This window comes from Phalacrocorax carbo, chromosome 1 (genome assembly GCF_963921805.1).
Source record: "Phalacrocorax carbo chromosome 1, bPhaCar2.1, whole genome shotgun sequence".
NCBI lineage: Eukaryota > Metazoa > Chordata > Aves > Suliformes > Phalacrocoracidae > Phalacrocorax > Phalacrocorax carbo.
The window spans coordinates 211,398,728-211,418,499 of NC_087513.1; the positions used below are offsets into that span (position 1 = coordinate 211,398,728).

Below are 19,772 nucleotides of genomic sequence, written 5' to 3' on the forward strand. Positions count from 1 at the left end.
ATGTCAGGTGAACCCAAACTAAACCTGCAGAACATAAATATCTATTTTGCAGGCTTATTCTGGTTCCATCAAGCATAAGAAAGATGCCTAGCAAAACTAGGGTAAGGTCTTACTCCCCAAAATAATGTGAACTATGTCAAAGGCAGATGAGGTCATACCCTTTTCTTCCAGGGAGGCAGCAAGGAGCATAAAACACTAACAATAAGCAAAGAAATATAAATAAAATTATGAAAATCACAAAATGCTCACTTTGATTCCAGCTTCTCCTGCCAAAAAGCTCTCAAGCACTTTACCTTGGCAACTGAGGCCACCAAGAACTGTAGTCAGGAGTGCTAAACATAGAGCATCAGCTCCATGGCATTTTATATGCTTAGGTTTACTGCTTCTTAAGAATGTGATTGTTAAGAACTTTTTGGAAGATGTAGTGATAATAACTGATGGTAATTAAGAGCTAGCAAATGGAAACCGGCATTGTTGATGTATATGAGTTTAGTAAAGTGGTTTGATTCATTAGTCTTTTAAACACCCCGTCAGAGAGATCTCCAATTCTCTGATATACGTAAACATACAAATATTTCATAGCAACACTTTGATTACTTCTTTTATCTAAGAAAATCAGCTTTCTTTTCAGAGCATCCTGTCAAGCATGTTTTAAGTCCCCTCCCCATACACTTTTGGGAAAGTTCAGAAATACTTGTCTTGCCACTTGACGATCTGTCCCCGGGTTTAAGTGACCTTTATCCTGCAAAGGCGATCTTACAAACAGATCCTTCTGCTCACGTAGGAAAGACTCAACCGAATGCATCAGACTTTAGGGCCAGCTCCAATCCTGCAGGTCACTCCAGAGACAGCATGGAAGATGCAATTACTTTAGTGTTTCGAAATGAAAGTGTTTACTATTTACATAAAGGTCATCAACATCTCTCCAGCTGACATCTAAGCGCCCTCGTTAAGTATAAAGAGTCCTTTCATTTAAGCAGGCTTCGACAGAAGCTAGGCGCAGGTAAGTTTGCACAGTTACTCGGCTCTCACCGCCAGACGGGAGCTCCCTTCAGCAGAACGGGGATGTCCCGGCGCACGGCCCCCCCTTGCAGCTCTTCGCTCCGGCTCCCGAGATTCCGAGGACAGCGGCTGACAAGGGGCGCTTCCCCCTGGCTACAAGCAGGGCCTGGGCAGGGGAGACGCCGGGGAGATCTCCCCCGTCCTCAGCCGAACGGGCCCTGCGAGCTGACCGCAGCAAAAACGCCCGAGCACGGAGCAGCCGTCCGAGCAGCCCAGCAGCCCGCGGTCCGGACTCCTCAGCTGCCAACAGGCTGCTCCGGCACCGCGGGCACGAGTGCTTTATAGGCTTTTTTTTTTTTTTTTTTTTTAAATCGCTAAATTACTCCATTAGCAAGACAGCCTCGCCCGAAACCCCTCAGAACAGCCTCACCTCTCCCGCCGCGTCAGTCCCGCAGGACCCACCGCCCCCTCCGCGGCTGCCCCAGGCCAACCCTCCCCGGGAGAACCTTCCCCAACCCGACCCTTCCCGGTCGGAGACCGCCTCAGTCACCTTGTCCCGGCCGGCAGCCGCTGCCCGGGGCCGCCTCCCCACTAGTCTGAGGCCGAGGGAGGCGGCGGCGCAGGGCGCGGTAGCGCGGGCCCGCCGCCGGGCCAATGGCGGCGCCGCCTCCCTCAGAGCGGGGCGGCTCCGCGCGCCGCCGGCCCGCCCTCCGCCGCCCCCGCTGCTGTCACTCGTGCCCCCGTCACTCGTCTCCCTGTCACTCGTGGCACCCAGACGGTGTTTTGGGGGACCGGGGCGGAGCGGTGAGACTCTGCCCTCGGCGCAGTAGCAGCCTTCGGGGGCGGATTTGAGAGGGCGCTGCTCAGGCAGAGGCTCGCGGAGGCGGGCTTGCTCCGCAGGGGAAAGCGTCTATTTCACGTAAAGTCCACGCAGGTAATATCAGCTTGACTTGACTGGCTGCCTTGGCGTAAAATGGTCAGCATTTCACTTTACTCAGCGATAGGCAACCTAAGAGGTGTGAACATACACCCCTGTTTGCAGTAAAGATACAGGCAGCGATAACTGAGGTTTCAGTCATCTATTTGTCCAGGAAGCCGCTGTAAGTGCTCTTGTGTTTAATTAGTGGCACAAAATACACACACCACCATTTCGTAGGATGTTTCAGCAGGACCTTCCCCTTGAAGCGTCTCTCTCAGCAGCCCGGACACCAAGGTGACTTCTGAAGCTGGAGTGTCTCAGGGTGACAGCACCAACACCCTGTCATGTGGAGAGCTGCTGTGGTGGTATTTTCACATTATTTATGTTCCTCTCATGGCGCTTGCTTTATGTTTCAGTTCTGTTTTGGAGCAGCTGGAGGATTTCAGTCTCTGGAGTGCCTGGGAGCGGGGCCTGCTGTGCCTCGCTGGCAGCCCATGAGTCGCTTGCTCCCGTCTGACTTGCAGGAGCACAGCTTTAAATGACTTCCCTGTTGCATTCCCAGCCTGAGTCCCTTCACTCCTCAAGTCCTAGATCATCAGCACTGGCTAACCGTAAATTCTTACGTTTCACCTCCCATTCAAACTTTGATATGGTGAAACAATTTAATGTTTTTAGAGAAAATTTAGTGTACGTGGAATTGGTGTAAAGGCTTGGTAAATTACATGTCTTTTTGTTTTCATGTATTTTATACATGGCTCTTCCCGATGACAAAATTAGGGACTAGAGCATGCTTGATGCACTATCCAGTAAAATTCTGGCTTAATAACTCTTTAATAAGGCTTCCATTCAGTTCACAAGGATCAAAGTGAATTGGAGACCTTGTGAAAGCTTAAAACTTAGTTTCTCCTTCATTCAGGCATCTCTCATCCACATATCCCATGCATTCATCCTAATGCAGCATACTAATGTGTGCCTGTTCACGCCCACGCTGAACTCCTGTTCAGTGCAGATCAAGAAACGTGGTCCGGCACGTTGGTTAGAAATTGGGGCCCTTTTGGCACTCTTGCTACACGGAACGCATTTTTCTATTGTGCTAAATATCTCTTTTTTCCCCCTTTCACAGCAGTCCCGGAGAAGGCGGCAGGCAGGGGTAAAACTGAGCCTTCTTAGACCAGACAGGCCATGCCAGCTGGCAGCTGCGGGTACGCCTGGCCCCTGCCGGACGGAGCCGGAACTGATGGGTAGGGTTTAGCCGCTGCCCAAACGGATTCCCCCTTTAACGAAGGACTTTGGACCCGAGCTTAGGGAAAAGCAGCTCCTTGCTGCTAGGAAGTTCCAGGTGGCAAAGGCCCCAGGCATCGAGACAAGTGACAGCTGCAAAACTGTGTGTGGGGTGTGTGCTGTGTCTGTGTAGTGATTTGTTCTTGAAATGGATTCAGGTGAAATCTGTGGGATTACGTAGGCACAGGCTGTCCCAGCTCAGACCAGTTGGCAGTTCATAGCCTGAGTGTTTACAATACTGAAAACACCTGAATGACATGCAGGGTGAGGACCCTCAGACTGGTTCCTCAGTAATTTCAGGTGGAAAGAGTCTGCAACCAGTACGCAGCCTGTCCCCGCAGTTGCTCTGCACTGGTGTAGTATATCTAAAAATCTGGGGTTTTGTGTTAGCAAGGAGTGGCTGTTTTTCACATGAATTAAACCTGTGCACTCTCCTGGTGGCACCAAGAGGACCAAAGCTGGATACAGAAGGAAGGGACCTACCAACTTCCCCTTAGCCTTCCCTGTACATAGTCATGGAGTTGTTAAGCCCTCAGAATAATAAAAAGACATAAGCATGGTTTTGACTGCAGTACAACACAAAGTGTTATGAACAACAGTATGAAATTTAACAAGAGCAAGTGCTGGATTTTACACCTGGGGCACAGCAATCCTGGATGTACAGACAGGCTGGGGAACGAGAGGCTGGAGAGCAGCTCTGCAGAGAGGGACCTGGGGGCTCTGGTCGATGGCAAGTGGAACATGAGCCAACAGTGTGCCCTGGCAGCCGAGAGGGCCAGCCGTGCCCTGGGGGGCATCGAGCCCTGCATTGCAGCCGGGCGAGGGAGGGGATTGTCCCGCTCTGCCCCGCGCTGGGGCGGCCTCACCTCGAGTGCTGGGTGCAGGTTTGGGCACCACAGGACATTAAGGGTATAAAGCTACTGAAGAGTGTCCAGAGGAGGCCACAGAGTTGGTGAAGGGTTTAGAGGAGAAACCGTACGAGGAGCAGCCAAAGTCCCTTGGTTTGTTCAGCCTGGAGCAGAGGAGGCCGAGGGCAGCCCTCATGGCGCTCTGCAGCTGCCTCCCAAGGGGAGGAGGAGGGGCAGGTGCTGATCTCTTCTCTCTGGTGACCAATGCCAGGACCCGAGGGAATGGCAGGGAGATGTGCCGGGAGGGGTTAGGTTGGGTGTTAGGAAAAGGTTCTTCCCCCAGAGGGTGGTGGAGCCCTGGAAGAGGCTCCCCAGGGAGGCATCACGGCACCAAGTCTGGTGATATTCAAGAAGCACTTGGACAACACCTCAGAGACATGGTGTGAATTTGGGTTGTCCTGTGCAGGGACAGGAGTTGGACTCAATGATCCTTGTGGGTCCCTTCCAGCTCAGGGCATTCTATGACACTTTTAAGAAAAAAAACCTGCAGGTATCTGTGTGTGGTGATATTCCGGTCACATTCAGAAACTGGATCACCTTTCTTCCTTCACCCCCTCATTCAACATGTCTTTCTCCCAGGCCATTGCCCAAAACAGAAGGGATCATCCCATCTTCTCCAGTTAAAGGAAAAATAAATGAGTGCTTTGGCGTGGTTATGGAACAGCAGGTATTAGCTGAAGAGACAGTAGCTTCCAGTGGAGCAAATCCAGCTGATGGTGCTTTCCTTCTCTGGCTTCATCCAGACAGAACCTCAGCCTCCTTTGAACACTCAGCTCCTCCCTGATGTGAACTAACGCGAATCACAGCTAACTCAGATGCCGCTGATGTCATTGCAGTAGTGACATTTCCCTGGCTGGTGGCTTTGCCCACATCACCCCTTGCTTCGCATCCTTCTGTCAGATTCCAGGCCCCAAGGTCTTTTTTTTTTTCTCCTTTAAAGCCTTCTGCACCGTTAGGTTATGTGATAAAAGGCTCTTCTCTGCACACACAGAAGAAGGCAGAGGAACAACGGTAGGTGGAGGAGCCTGAGAAATACCCTGCCTGGCTCTCCTGACTCTATCACAGGAGCTGTCAGCCCATCAGAGGTCCATCTCCACACACATGAAGGAGCACAGAGGCACAAGGGCAGGTGGGGGAGCCCCAAAAAACCTTTCAGAGACAGTCCCTCCCAGGGCTGTCCTGGGGGAGCCTCCGCACCTTACAGGCTGGAGGGATCACTGCCTGTGGGGTGTGGCACGCTGCGGGGTGCAAGGGAAGAGGATTTTCAGATTGCACAAGACCTACTACAGGACATTCAGGGGACGAGCCAAAGGTGGGGAAAAAGGAGGGATAAAGGTTTGGGGAGAAACAAGCATGGGAAAACAGAGGGATAAGGGGATAAAAGGGGCCAGTGGTGTGTAAACAGAGCTGGCCAGTGCACTTGCCTGCCCATGCCCTGCACCTGCTGAGCATTGTCTGTCCTGTCTTCTATAAAACTCCGTTTCTACCTTTTTTTGGGGGGGGTTGGGGGGTGGGGTGTGGGGTGTGAGGTGCTTTCTATTCTGCATCCTTGTGTGTGTGCAGGGGTACTGCTTCTCACCTCTTTGCTGGGTCATGTCACATGACAGGAGCAAATCCCCTGCCTTCTTACCTACAGAGGGCATTTCTTTACATCTTTAAAAAGTAAGTCTTCAAAAGCTGTTTTAAAATAAATTTTAAAAACCTAACAAGAAAACATATACCAAAGCTGTAAACTGTGAGAGGAAACAGTGTGGGTAATTTAGCTGTATATGGTGCTCTCTGTGGTAAGAAAGAGATTGGCTTGATAATGATCATGAGCAAGATGGCTTTAAAGAGCAAATGTGCATGAACAGGGCCTGATCATTTTATCATTTTCCTGCTCTTTTGCTCCAAGACACAACAAGCCTAAGTCCTACTGCCACTGACTGGGGCATCTTTAAATTTGAGATATTATGCAGCATTGCTAGAGATTGCTCTCAAATGCCCAGTTGAGGAAAAGACATGAAGCCCTAATCTGCTGTTTGATGATTTCTAGGAGGTGAAAGGAGCCTATGAATAGCTGCAGTTTTCCTCAATCACAGTCACAGAATCACAGAATAGCAGGGGTTGGAAGGGACCTCTGGAGGTCATCCTGTCCAACCCCCCTGCTTGAGCAGGCACACCCAGAGCAGGGGGCGCAGGAACGTGTCCAGGCGGGGTGTGAATGTCTCCAGGGAAGGGACCCCACAGCCTCCCTGGGCAGCCTGTGCCCCTGCTCTGGCACCCGCACAGGAAAGAGGTTTTTCTTCATATTGAGGTGGACCTTCCTGTGTTCCAGCTTGAGACCATTGCCCCTTGTCCTGTCATTGGGCACCACTGAAAAGAGTCTGGTCCTATCCCCTTGAGATCCACTCTTCAGATATTTATAAACAAAAGTTTACAGAAACATGAGAACTTCTCTTCCACTTGTCAAGTCACTGGGACGACTCAGTGGGAAACAGCATTAGGGATGGGGTCAGAATCGGAACCAGCTCTGTGGAGTGAACTTTGCTGTAAGACTTTTGGCAGCACCTTCCACAGCCCATCTTAGAGGGTCACTGAGAAGGAAAAGACATTCTCTGCATTGACGCTTCTTGGAACAGTCTGCATTTTCTGGGTTTCTTTCCCTCAGGGTGCAAGGCTTAGAATTCTGGAAAGAAATGTCCCAGCAGAGCAAAGGCTTCTCATCCAGTCCTAGACAGTGTTTGCAAAAGGTTTAATTTAGTTTCTCTAGTTATTAAATAGGCAACTGCTCAAATGGCCCATAATGCCCCTGCATGTTAGGCAACATAAAAAGCAGAGTTAAAAGTCCCAGAAGTGGCTCAAGGCTGCCTCTCCAGACAAGGTCTTGCCAAGAGACCCTGGGTCCCAAAGAAGCACGCCTGGGTTCTGTTCAATGTGCAATGCTTTATTCTTCTCCGCTGATTGCACTGGCTCCGTTGTAACATAGCCAGCCAGCTCTTTGTGGCCTAGATTCTATTTCCTTGCCTGTGTGGTCTTCCTATTCCTCATTTTCCTGTGGGAGGCCCTCTTTGATGACTCCTTCCTTGCTCTGAAGGTTTGCAGGTCTGCCCAGTTGCTGCCCAGACAGCAAAAGGTAGTGACACCTTTCCCCAGTCAAGGAGACAATGTAAAAGAGGAGAGGCAATTTTAAGTTAACATATCCTCAGAACAACCATACCCTGCTCTGTCACCTGGGACATCTGGCCTTATACGTGCCCTTGAAACCCTTCTTTGTGAAGAAGGAGGCCCACCATAGCCACTATAGCTCTGGTGATGGCCTGCTTGAGCAGCAGATGAGGAAGGGAGAAGTTTGTTCCAGCTGCACCTCACTGAACTCAGCATCCCCCAGATACAAGCTGCCTCTTCCCAAAAAGGATTATTTCCCTTATTCCTCTGGAGGAGAAAGGCTTGCTCGTGCTTGCTTGTGCCCAATGACAGGACAAGGGACAATGGGCACAACCTGGAACACAGGAAGTTCCACCTCAATATGAAGAAAAACACCTCTCCTGTGCGGGTGCCAGAGCAGTGGCACAGGCTGCCCAGGGAGGCTGTGGGGTCCCTTCCCTGGAGACATTCACACCCCGCCTGGACGCGTTCCTGTGCCCCTGCTCTGGGTGTGCCTGCTCAAGCAGGGGGTGGGACGGGATGATCTCCAGAGGTCCCTTCCAACCCCCACCATTCTGGGATTCTGTGAAGAATGTAGGGAGTATTGCCCTTCTTTTGTACCCACAACCCTCCTGGCTGAAAGGCCACTGGGATTCAGCTGGTTCTCAGCAGGAATCCTCCAGCCCAGCTCATGGGAGAGGTGCGACAGTGGAATCCACACACACAGCATTTCCATGCTCTTTAGCAGTACCTGCCAGCTCCAGATATTTCCATAGACAAGCTGCTTCCTCCCAAAGCACTTCTGACATACCATTGTTACACAGAAAGGCAGGCGAGCTCTGGCACCGCAGCCACTGCTGAAGGGCCAGCAGGAGCAGCAGCTCTCACTGCTTCTGCACAGTCCAGCCAGTTTCTGGCCACACTTCTGACCACAAGGCAGAGCAAGGGGTAAATCTTATCACAAAACTCATCTTCCCCCATTTGAGGGAAGGAACATTTGAGGCAAGATATAAGTCTAGATTTACACATTTTGATCTTGTCACATGCATCAAAGAAGCCGGGGTGGGTGGGGAGAGGAAGGTCCCTGTGTAAAGTAACAGCCAGTGAGAGTATTGTGCATTATCACCCAGGCCTGTCTCAAACAGCAGTCAGCTTATCAGCGTTCAATTCTGAACCAGTTTTGCATTCAGGGGCATATGTGAGGTGTTTTAAAATTCCTTCTTTGAAGTGTTATGCTATTTCTCTCCTCCATCTTCTCCTCCTAGTTCCTGTTAGGTAACTCCTTTATACATATATTTTTCTGTATATGTATATGTTATATATATTACATATATCGTATATATTGGTTCCTGATGAACATTAACGGGCAAACGGCACACCCTTTTTCAAGTGCAAGAAGAAGGATCCAGGGAACTGCAGGTCAGCCTAATCTCAGGCTCTGGGATGATTATGGAGCAGATCTTCCTGGTACCCGTTTTCAACCTTATTAACAGAGGGTCAAAGAAGAGCTGAAAGCCCTGCCTGATCCTGGCAACACTGTTAACCTGCAAAACAGGGACTCAAACTTCTTGTAAGATTTTCTCCTTCTGCAGTTAAGACTTTATAGAAGATGCAAGTATTGTCTGCCCATGCAAACAGAAAAAAGGCAAAGGCTGCCCACAGTCAAGATTAAACACTGTTACTTTTTGGCATAGTGGGATTTAAATACCTCCAAGTTAAAGATCTTGCGCTACAAAGTACAAAGGTCAAGTCAAGTCTGTGTTTATCTTTGCTAGCTGACTTAAGATGCTGTTCTTTCTTTTTACCTGCCTTCTATTCAATGCCTGGTTTATGTGTCAGCTGGCTACTGTGTCCTAGTACCATCATCCAATCCATAATATAGGAGAAAGAAATTAAAAGTCACTAGTGTTTTATGATTTGGGGTTTTTTGTTTGGTTGGTTTTCTGCTTTCTCATCTGAAGGGTTTTGTGGAGCCACTGAATGAACATAAACAACATCTTCCTACTGTCTTCAATATAGATGCATTGCAAATTACGATCTTTGCCTATAGGACTAGAAGTGTTTCATCCTTGAATGAAATGAATATGTCTTAATTACAGAGACTGCTGTACTGTGTCAAACAGTACTTGTCATATGATAACATCAGCTCCCACAGGAGCCAAAACCTCTGAACAAAGTAGACAAAGGTGAATTTCGTGCAAGGAGGAGGACAAAGGCATTTATTACAGCGATTAACAATTTACTTCTGTGGTAGACTGTGGTTACATGGCTCTGGCACTGAATTCCTGTGAAGGAGGATGACATACAAATCCCATCCAAAACCAGTGGCGGTCTGCTGGCCAGCAAGAGAGAAGCAGAAAGAGTTCAGGATCAACCTCCAGCTCTCCTTCCCATCTTCCTATGCCCTGTCCCAGTGCTGGGGCATGGCTTTCTGCACAACACTGGTGTATAGGGCAAAGGGGGTTACAGGCAGTAGTGCGTGGCTGCCTCTTACTAGGGCTGAGGAGCTTGCTCCATCTCAGTGCCTCGGACAGCTCTGCAGAGCTGCTTTCTCAGGAACAAGCTCCCTGTCATGGGTGACCCAGCTCATGTTTTGTGTGCAACTGCAGCTACCGCTGCGGGGCCTGGAAATGCTCTTTTTCTTGAAGATAGCTGCAATTTTACTTCACGATTTTAAGCCTGCCACCATAGGTACCCATTTGGGTGAAACTCAGGCCATTCCATGACCTTTGCCACACAGAAATCCCTGTCAGGACTTAAACGACCCCTGTGCTGTTGTTAACGGTTGCTTTTCCCCTTTCCTAAGGTGAGGTGCCAGGGCAAGAATCACCAAGTGAACACCCCGTCGCTGTACCCGACTGTTTCTGCAGGAGAGCCTGGGAGGGGTTCTGCCTTGCCCTGCAGCGGTGGCTCCTCACGCCTCGGGTGCGGGACGCACCCCCTCCGCCCGCCGAGGGACGGCCCCGCGCTTTCGCGGGCTTTTCCCCGCCGGCCGCTCCCGCGAGGCCGCCGCCAGGGGGCGCCGCCGCCCCTCGGAAGGCGGAGAGGGGCGGGGCCTCCCGTTGCCGTGGCGACCGGCAGCCGTTGGCGGGGCGCGCGGTAGGCCCTGACTGAGGGCGGCGGGGCGAAGGGAAGGGAAAGCGAAAAAAGGGGAAAAAAGGGAAAAGGGCTATGGGCGCTGCAGCAGAGGAGAAACAGTGTGTGGGTGCAACAGGGTACAGGGGGTGACCGTTACCCCTTGCGGGCGCAGGTGCCCCGGGCCGTGAGGGGGACTTGGGCGTGGGCGGTGGCGGCAGGGTGAGGGGAGATCCCTCAGCGCTGGGCCGTGGGGAGCACTGGCGGTGGGTGCTGTGAGCAGGTGGGGGACAGCGTGGAGGAGCTTAGGCACAGAGTGACAGTGGGGGCTGGTGGCTGCCGACTGGGAGGCTCTGGGCACTGTGAGGGGTGGCCCAGCTTCGTCCACTGGGACGTCTGGTGATGAAGGGCCTAGTGGGGAATATGTGGAAGGGACGTGTGGGAAGGGATTGAGGACAGAGGCAATTATTAGTCTGTTTCAGAAATAGGGAAGGGGTTACAGTGTGGCTGCAGAGCGCTGAGCTGTAGTTATTGATGGGGACTGAGGGAGCGGAAGCTACTGGTAATGTGGCTGTTTGAGGTACAGGAGGAGAATAGCGTGAGTGCAAGTGCTGGTGTGGCTGGCGCCGATGATGGTGATTGATCGTGTGTGTGTGGTGAGCTGCCGTACAGGTGCCATAAAGGTGGTCCCTGTGATCAGTGCCTGGAAAGTCACAATAGTTAGGTTGCAGTGTCTGGGAGTTGCTTGCTTCTTCTAAGGGTATAATGGCAGTGTAGTTATTGACTGAGAAAGTGGTAGCGATAGTAGAGGCCTGTCAAGAGTTTTGATTTATTTGTTTGGGCGAAGAAATAAATCTTGCCCTCTGTAAATGTTTTCCTGCTGGTTTAAAATCTGCAGTTAATTCCTCAGTCCCCCCTTGTGTTCAAGAAGCATGTAGGCATGGCACTTAGGGACATGCTTTAGGAGGCATGGTGGTGTTGGGTTGGCGGCTGGACTTGATGATCTTAGAGTTCTTTTCCAATCTTAATGATTCTAAATATGTTCCTTTCTATCCTGTGTGTATTTTCTACAGTTTGCAAAATCCAGCAAATCCTTTATAGTATTTTTTTTACCTTGCTGTGTACCTTGGAGGGTTTCTCCTTGCTCCCTGCACAGGAAGAATTTCATAAATATATCAGTGGAGCTCACCTGGGGCTGGAGTTCCAAAAAAAACCCAAAACCTTTCCAAAGTACAGCTACCCAAAATGTTTCACTTTGTATCCAGTTTTAAGCAGGGGATTTGATTATCCATTTAGTGGAAGGGAAAGAAATAAAAAAAAAAATAAAAAGGAGGGATCGGTGCAGTGATCTTCCATTTCTGAGGAAAATTGGTAAAATAAACGCCCAAGTGAAAGTGGAGTCATTACCACCCCAGTTAATTCTGCGCTGAAGAAGAATGACAGATTCTTTTCTATACTTAAAAAACCTATCCTAGACTTGTGCATCTGGGCTGGAAATTTTCAAAAGGCCTAGGGGAGCTAAGTACCTACCTTCCTGTCTCAGTGAGATTTTTTTTTTCTTAATTCACTTGGCCTTTTTTAAAAATCTCAGTCTTATAACAGTCATGTGTAGGACTTTTAAAAGTTTCATGAAAAATATTGTATTTAATAAACTGAAGCTTAAATTGAGTTGGTATCTGCAAAGGTTGTGTGTGAATATTAAGAACTTAATATGGCTTCAGGCTCAAGTGGATGCTCAAGTGCAAAAGTTTTTTTTTTCTTGGATGGTTAAATGTCAGTAAGGTTTACTGCAGTCATGTGGTGATACTGTGGCACAGGTGTGATTGTGCTGGAATTCCACAGTAGAAATATTTTACTAATGTGTAGCAACCATTAAAACTTTGATCTGGGACTCTTCAGAAGTTCAAGATATTGCTGGAGTCAGAATTTTCCAGGTTTCTGTGAATGGAATCAGCTGTGTCTGCGACATAAATAATCAGGTGGTGCAAAGACAATGATTGACAGCTCTAGACGATTGTTCCCATGAGTATTATGAACTTTTCTTCAGCAGCAGAACAGGCAAAATCTGCACAAGCAGTTTTCCAACAGAGTGGGAGTAAAACTCCTCTGGATAAAACATTACGAAAAAGATGTTTCAAGGTCTAAGGAGCTGCGTGGGGACATAGACTCCAAGGTATGTTTACCCTTTCTTTCACTTGTAGAGCTGCCACACAGTGAGCGTTCCTTTTACACGCCTTCCTGCAATCTCCAGCGCACTGTCAAGGGCAGGCATCAGCTATTCATTTAGGGTAGAAAGTTATTTGGTACACAGAAAGCTGACATTGCCTTGCTTCAGGGTATGGCGAGAGCAGCGAGAAGGCATGTGCCAGCATATGGATTAGAGTGCCTCTGTTGATAGTTGGTTTTCCTTCATTCCCTTGATTTTACATCGATTTGGCAGGCTTGCTATGTGGCTTTCCACTGGGTGGTTTTTTTTTTGGTTTGTTTTTTTTTTTTTTCCTTCTGTTTCCTTGTACTTGTTTCAATAGGAAAAGTATCCAGCCTGTTGTATTTAGTCACAGAACAAGTCGGTATCATTTTAACATTAGAGTGATAATTGTTAGAATTCAGAAAAGCAGTTTAATATGGAAACAGGTTATGTACAATGTTTCTGCTTATTCAGGAATAGAGCCTCCTATGTTATATGAACTAATCCGGTTTTGGCATTTGATTATGTGACCGTTACAAGTAAGGAATCTTCATAAGTGCCCTTTTCTTGTGACTTTTTTATTTTATGTAATATATGCTACCAGTTCCATTACAGAGCTATTCATTGTCAGCTGAATTCTGAGGTTGGTAGTTGTGACAGCATGCCCAGGGAATACTGCTGACATGCATATCCCTTCAGAGAGTGGTTTTGTTCTAGCTCTGACAATGAAAACTGATATCAGAGTCGCAGTGAAAGGCAAATATTCATAGTGCTCGGAGAACAGAAGGAGAGGGAGAGAGATGCATATTAACAAGGAGACTCGATAAAACAAGCCTGATAAAGAAACAGAGACAAGGGACTGGAAAAGAAACAACTGCTTGTTTGATTTGCGAGAATGTAAAACACAGCCCACAGCAAGGGATGCAATAACTAGTGATAGAGGCCACTGTTCACGAACATATCTTTACTCGGGACAAGACTTCACGATGTCCCAAAAACATGGGCCCAAATGCTGCCCTGGGCAGGATTGTTGTTGTCAGCAAAACATCTTGTTTTGTGTATTTCAGAACTCTTAAGAACTTGTCACAAGTGACAAAGGCTGGTGAACATATGACATTTTATAAATCACTCTTTTTTCTTCTTGTTCTTCCTCTCTGCTTGCCCTTTCCTTCCTTTAGATCTAACTTCTAGGCCAAGCACAGCAAAAAGCATGGAAGAGAAGAAGAAAGAGGAGAAACCAGAAGAGCAACTTACAGACCCTGAATCAGCTTTTCCAGAAGCCTTACTAGAATTTCAGTAGGTTTAATATATTTAACTTTTCACTTATAAAGAATATGTGAATGGATAAAGCAGACAACAAAGATGACTTATCTAATTCAGAGCCTGAGCTGACTGACTGTGGCAGTTGTGTACTGTTCTTCAGTGTTCCTGTTTTGGGTTTTCAAGGCTATTTCAGAACTATACACTTTTAAAACTATATAAGAAAGCATTTAAGTGGGTCAGAAATAATTTTATGCCATTAGGTTGTAACTTGGGAAAAACATTTTTATTAAAAACAAAAAAAAACCCACATTTTTGTCTGTTAGTAGCAAGCTTTTGATCAGCATACTCTGAAGCTGCAAGATCACATTTGATTGTATTTTTTAGGATTCCTTAGTGTTCACAGAGGCATGTAGTCACTAGCCAGAACCTTGAGACCTACAGTTTGTTCCCTTGGTGCAGTTGAGAGCAGAGCACAAAGGAAAGTGTTTTAGTTTGAAAATAACGGAGGGATGACTTAAAGATCTCTTAAAATCAAGCAGGGAAAAATAAGGGTGAAGGGGGGAATATCTGAAGTACTTACAAAATAGTTCAATTTTTTTGATCTCCAATGTTTTGAGTAGATGATTAAAAGGAGGAAAATTAAGCTCTGTGACTTTTATCAGAGAGACAGAAATGGAAAGGGAAAAACCTTAGCAGCATCCAATATTCAACAGTTAACAGCATTTAGGGAGCAATGAGTAGTGCCTGGGTGTAAAAATGAAAAGCAACCACATATAGTTCTAGTGACTTCTATAGGAGTTTGCAGAGTTTATGTGGGATTTTCTGTTTCATTTTCACAAGGAACAGAGTACAAGTTTCCACAGTGAAATAGACCAGATTTAGCTGAATCATATCACAAATAAATACTATCCAAAAAGTCAACAAACAAACCCATCTATTTTGCTAAAAAAAAAAAAAAAGCAGACTGTATTACTAGGCTGAGAAGAGAACCACACCACCTTCTGATAAAATTACTGTTATGTACTTTCAAATATCCAAGCAAATGGCTCATTTGTCTGAAGAGCCTTCCACTGAAGTGAGTGCTGTACTGACACAGGATAGGTAGTTTCTGCAGCAACAGTAGGGGGAAAGGGGAAGAAAAATATTTGTCTTTATCTTTCTCCCTCTCCCCTCTCTTTCTCTCTTGCTCTCTCTTTCCCTTTCTCTCTTCACCTCTGTAATATCTAACTCCTCTGTACCACCTGATTTAACAAAGCAGCATAATCATGCAAGTGAAAATCTGTCACATTCCACTTTAGGATTTATATAGTGTGTAGTATTTATTTAATTTCAATTACTACTTTTTCTTCTATGCATTAAATAATGGTTGCTGTTCATAGTGAGTTTGTTATTTTGCATTTTCAGTACAGTTTTCTGTTTCAGAATTGCTTAGGAACAATAATCCTGTGAATTACTTGCCCTCGTAACATACTATAGATGACCAACGAAACTGCCAGGGTACTGGAGAGGAGTGTTGTTTCTAGATGATTAAATCATCTAGATGAAACCTAGTATACAGAGTTGAGAAAAATAGTGTCAGAGGAATCATCAATCTAGCTGTTTTGTAGCTTTAATCTGACAAATACCATAGAAAAATAATCTAAAGAGGAAAGTTCCAATACGCTGCAGACAAAATAGCAAATTCTACTCATAAATTTTTGATGTTAACAAAATGGAAACTTAACACTTGAAGTTAACACTTCATGGAAAACCTTAAAGTAGCAGAAATTAAGATCAGCATCAGTATTCAAAATACAGAAATGGTTTAAAATAGCAGGTAATTTGGAGGTTACACTGTGCGTCCAAGCTGTCACCTCTGTCTAATAAGTGATATATTTTTGCTGTAGCCATCACCACCATACCCCCACCTCCCGGTGCTGGTCTCTCTAACTAATATCCTTGTGCACTTGATGGAACACCTGAAGAATACCTTGGTGCGCGCTGATACCAGAGGGTGCAAATCTAGTAACCTGCAGCTTGCATGACTGAGTGATCCAAACTTAGCCAGGAAAATATTATCTTCTTTTAAAACAACTTAATACAATAGGGAGGGGCAAAACCCACCAAACCAAAAACTCAGAGAACAATAGCTGTTGAAACAGTGAAGGATATTGTGATAATTGTAATACTTGCTTCTATTGTGCTGTATGATGAATGAATTCTGGGAACAGAGGGAAAGATTACAGAGAATTTTGCAAATAGATGCCGTTCACAACCAAGCATTTCCATTCTAGAAGAGAGAACACCAGAAGAAAATACTTATTTTACAGCTGTGGCAAAGAGCATGACAAGTAGTCTATGAAAATTGTGAAAACAGCAAGCTAGTTCTTTCACAAAAATGTGTAAATGTACTTAGAGGATACTGCTCGGGCTGCAGTCCCTATTCCCTTAGCGCTTCTTAAAGGCTAACAGGTTCCTGGTGTACAAATGCAGTTTATGAAGCTCAACAAGCCACATTTTCAGAAGAATTGAATCCTATTTGAATCTCCAATTTGGGATTCGTCTGACCTATGTCTGAGTGAGTTGCCTAGGCTTCCTCTGTAGTGAGTGGTGAGTAATAAATATTTCTGGAGCACAAACAGTTTTGTCCTCAAGGAGACCTGTGCAATAGGTCAGCTAAACCACCTCCAGAAAGAATAAACCAGCTTAGTCCTCTCTAGTGGTTACAAAGGACCAGTATAACCAGGGAGTCTGTTTCTCAGCAGGATTATGAGATCCAAACTAACATGAAGGTCCAAGGATACATGGGAAATAATTTTGTTATGTGTAGTAAGCGGAAAGTGGTATCTACCCAAATGAATGAAGCAATATGATACAAAAATAAACATTTCAGTAGTATTTGCATCTAATCTGGCTTAACATTCCCCTCTCTTCTGTTCTTGTAAGAATGCCTCTTTCTTTGCTCTTTTTCACAGAATTGAGGCAAAAGAAGCAGCAATTGATCAGGTTTTGTTTGATCTGAAACAAGTAGAAAAAAAGAACAAAGAATGTCATAAAAGGGTAAGTGACCATGCATCCTTCTCCCAGCACATTTTATGTGGTATCTTAACTCACAGATTCAATTTTATTTTAATCCTAATACTACATTGACTAAAACTAGTCATTGCAGTGGACTTCTTACAGTCAATGAAACTAGTTAAAGCGTTATCTGAATTAAATGTGACATAAAGCATAAATGCCCTAAATATAACCATGAGAAAAAGGAGCTGCAGGAGTAGAACATTGCAGAACAGGACACAGCAGTAAGGTAACATGAGTTCAGTGAGGATGTTTTCCAATGCACATGGGATCCTCAGTATTTAATCTTACTTGGCAGCAAACATAGGAGAGCAAGCCCCCTTTCAGTAGGTAACTTTACTGCGGTAATGTCAGATGTGCCTTTTTAAACAATCCTGCAAATATTCCTCACTGTTTCAGTGCATAAAGAATATACAGCGTTAACTTCTTTTTTGTCAGTAGTATTAGCAGATCTAACCAAGTGCTGAGATTTGCTGACCTCCTTTGATTCATTTCTGAGGTCATGGGATTGCACAGGTTTCTGTGAGAGTTTAGTTACTTTGCAAACTTAGTTACAATGAAAATGGAACGAAGAAGAAAGAGCCCCACACAATTCTCCAGGTGCAATTTTTAGCACTGCTTGATGAAGACTCACTTTCTTGTGGATTAAGAGCTATGTCGGGTCATTTTTAGAACAAGGTTGTGTAACTACTGATCACACCTCAGTGACCCTTTAACAAACCATATATATGAACTGTATATAAAGAACTGTATGTAAAGAACCATAATATGGCATCTGATGACTGAGAGCAGTGACTTGGAAAGGGGATATATATACACAGTCATCTAATGGAGTGAATGCAAATCACTGTTAAATCCTTAAACTGGATCATGTGATCAAACAATGTTGCAGCCCGCACTTCCTAAAACAATGTCTGTCTGTCCTGCCCATGCCTGATACTTGCCCAGCTTTTTTGAGTATCCATCTGTTTAGCTGTCCTTGGTGTTCCTTTCAGTCTTGAAGCCCTGGTGGTGTTTCATTTGTGGCCTTAACTGTCAGTGGAAGTGGCATTTGACTCTTCCCTCTGTAGACATCTGAAGTCTGTTACTGTTATTCCCTTGGTTTGCTGCAAGTTCATAGTCTCTCAAGGACTCCTTCATATTTTAGACCATGCAAGGCACTTCAAGGCACACTTGTAGCACTGTTTGTTTAATTTGCCTATGTTTTGACAGTTCTTTGAGCTCCGTTCTTTGTTTCCTGCTTAATGTTCCTCAGTGGTTTAGAGTTAATCCTAGAAGTGAGGAATGCTTGAGACTCTCTTGACTGCAATGGTGCAGTTGCCTTTTGGCCAGTATAGCTATCTTCTCCTTTATGGTAGCCTTTGGGGACAAACATACCTGACCAGTAATTTCAAATAATTTGAGTGTCACCTGAGAGGGTCATGGAAAGGGGTTATAATCACAGCTGTGGAATCAGTAGGTATAACTAATTCCAGCTCTGACAAGACTCTCTCCTGTGGTTATACACAAGAGACCTGACTGATGACATTTCTACAGGAAGGCAGTACTTTGTCATGAAGAACTTTGACATGAAGTAAATAACTCCTACAAATAAATATTGTTATTAAATTGACCCACAAGGAACTTACTTTCCAGGCAATTGCAGACTATCTAATCTACTAATTACTAATGTACTAATTACTAATCTACTAACGTGCTGCACCAAGTACAGCAGTCATTTGTCCCTCTTTTCGTTGTAATGGTCTTGAAGTGACTGAGAAACTACTAAGACTTGCAAACTCTCCCTTCCACTCCGTCCTTCTTGAATATGAAGAATAGGTGTTCAGCTGAGTGTGTTTGCCGTGCATCCTGGCCCTAGGTCACATTTTACTTTCTTCATTACTTAAGTTTGTCACTTTGAAAACTAATTAGAAAATGTTTTAATACATGCTTTTTCTTCTGTTGTTCTTTCACAGAATGACCTTCTGAAGGAAGAACAGCAGGCACACATCAGGCGCATACTAAGACAAATAGAAGAAGAGGAGAAAGAGCAAGATGAAAAGGAGGTTGTAACTAGGGATGATGTGGAAGAGTCACTGAAAGCAAAATGGCAGTATGTTAAGGACAAAGAACAACTTCTGAAAGGCAAGTTGTGAGTTGCAGAAGTGTGGTTTGCAGTTTCTGCTGTTGGGACTGAGTACTTCTTTTTACATTTTAAATAGAGGTTTGACTTTCTTGTTGCATAAAAAGCATAAAGCTTTTTGTCCCCCAAATTAAGCTCTTTTAATGTGGTATGAGGTGGTGGAGGGCTGATAAGTGACTCTGTTCATTCCAAGTGATGTATGTTACTGTGCAAGTACAGAGGCTTCATTTTTCGTATAAAGTTGAAACTCATTAAAGCCTTATGCACTGGCTTTACTGGAAGATTAAAAAAAAATATTGATGGCAGCAAAAATGACCAGTTTTGATTGTTGAAAGTTCTGGCTGCCATCCCTGAGATTCTCAGCGGGAGAGACGCGCCTTTGGCCACAACATTTCAGTAAGAACTGTTCTCTCCCCTTGGCAGAATAAGATCAAGCTGTTTTCAGCAATGATGGTGGCCCTTGACACTGTGCGAGGCTGTCATGTTGCAACGTAGTGTAGTGCAGAAGAATCACCCTTGTTTCTCCAATGCCAGTGAAAGAGCCTTTAGTAAGGAAGTTGATGAAGTCATAAGAATTATGAACTATCAGTTTGAGAAATTGGTAATGTACTTGTCTTCTGATGTTCCTATTTTAATAGATCTGCACTCCCAAATTGAAGAAACTGGCCAAAGACTTTTAGTAAAGCAGAGGGAGAGGGATTATTGGTTGGAGTACCAAAATGTAGGAAGTAAAACACAGGCCAACAAGATTATGAATCTGGAAAAAGACATCAGGGAAGTCAAAGATGACCTTCGTAGGGCTACAGGTCAGTTTACAGCTAGTGTAATGCA

At 45.6% G+C, this 19,772-nt stretch overlaps 2 protein-coding genes across 5 annotated transcripts in view; one reads left to right on the forward strand and one right to left on the reverse strand.

Annotated features, from left to right (window-relative positions):
* SYTL2 (synaptotagmin like 2) overlaps nucleotides 1–1,749 on the reverse strand; it is a 61,195-nt gene extending 59,446 nt beyond the window's left edge. Inside the window, exon 1 of one of the 4 annotated variants that reach the window (XM_064441458.1) lies at nucleotides 1,553–1,749. The gene's annotated coding sequence lies outside the window, so the exon portion shown is untranslated. Of the gene's footprint in view, nucleotides 1–1,032; nucleotides 1,510–1,552 lie in introns of those variants that run through there. The other 3 variants (XM_064441455.1, XM_064441459.1, XM_064441456.1) reach the window with 3 other exon arrangements.
* A 9,009-nt stretch (nucleotides 1,750–10,758) lies between these two features.
* Nucleotides 10,759–19,772, forward strand: part of CCDC83 (coiled-coil domain containing 83) — a 28,425-nt gene continuing 19,411 nt past the window's right edge. The window contains exons 1-5 of the mRNA XM_064441468.1: nucleotides 10,759–12,484; nucleotides 13,678–13,795; nucleotides 16,717–16,801; nucleotides 18,775–18,943; nucleotides 19,580–19,747. Of these exons, the coding sequence (XP_064297538.1) occupies nucleotides 13,710–13,795; nucleotides 16,717–16,801; nucleotides 18,775–18,943; nucleotides 19,580–19,747 (508 nt within the window). The 5' untranslated portion in view covers nucleotides 10,759–12,484; nucleotides 13,678–13,709. The remainder of the gene's footprint in view (nucleotides 12,485–13,677; nucleotides 13,796–16,716; nucleotides 16,802–18,774; nucleotides 18,944–19,579; nucleotides 19,748–19,772) is intronic.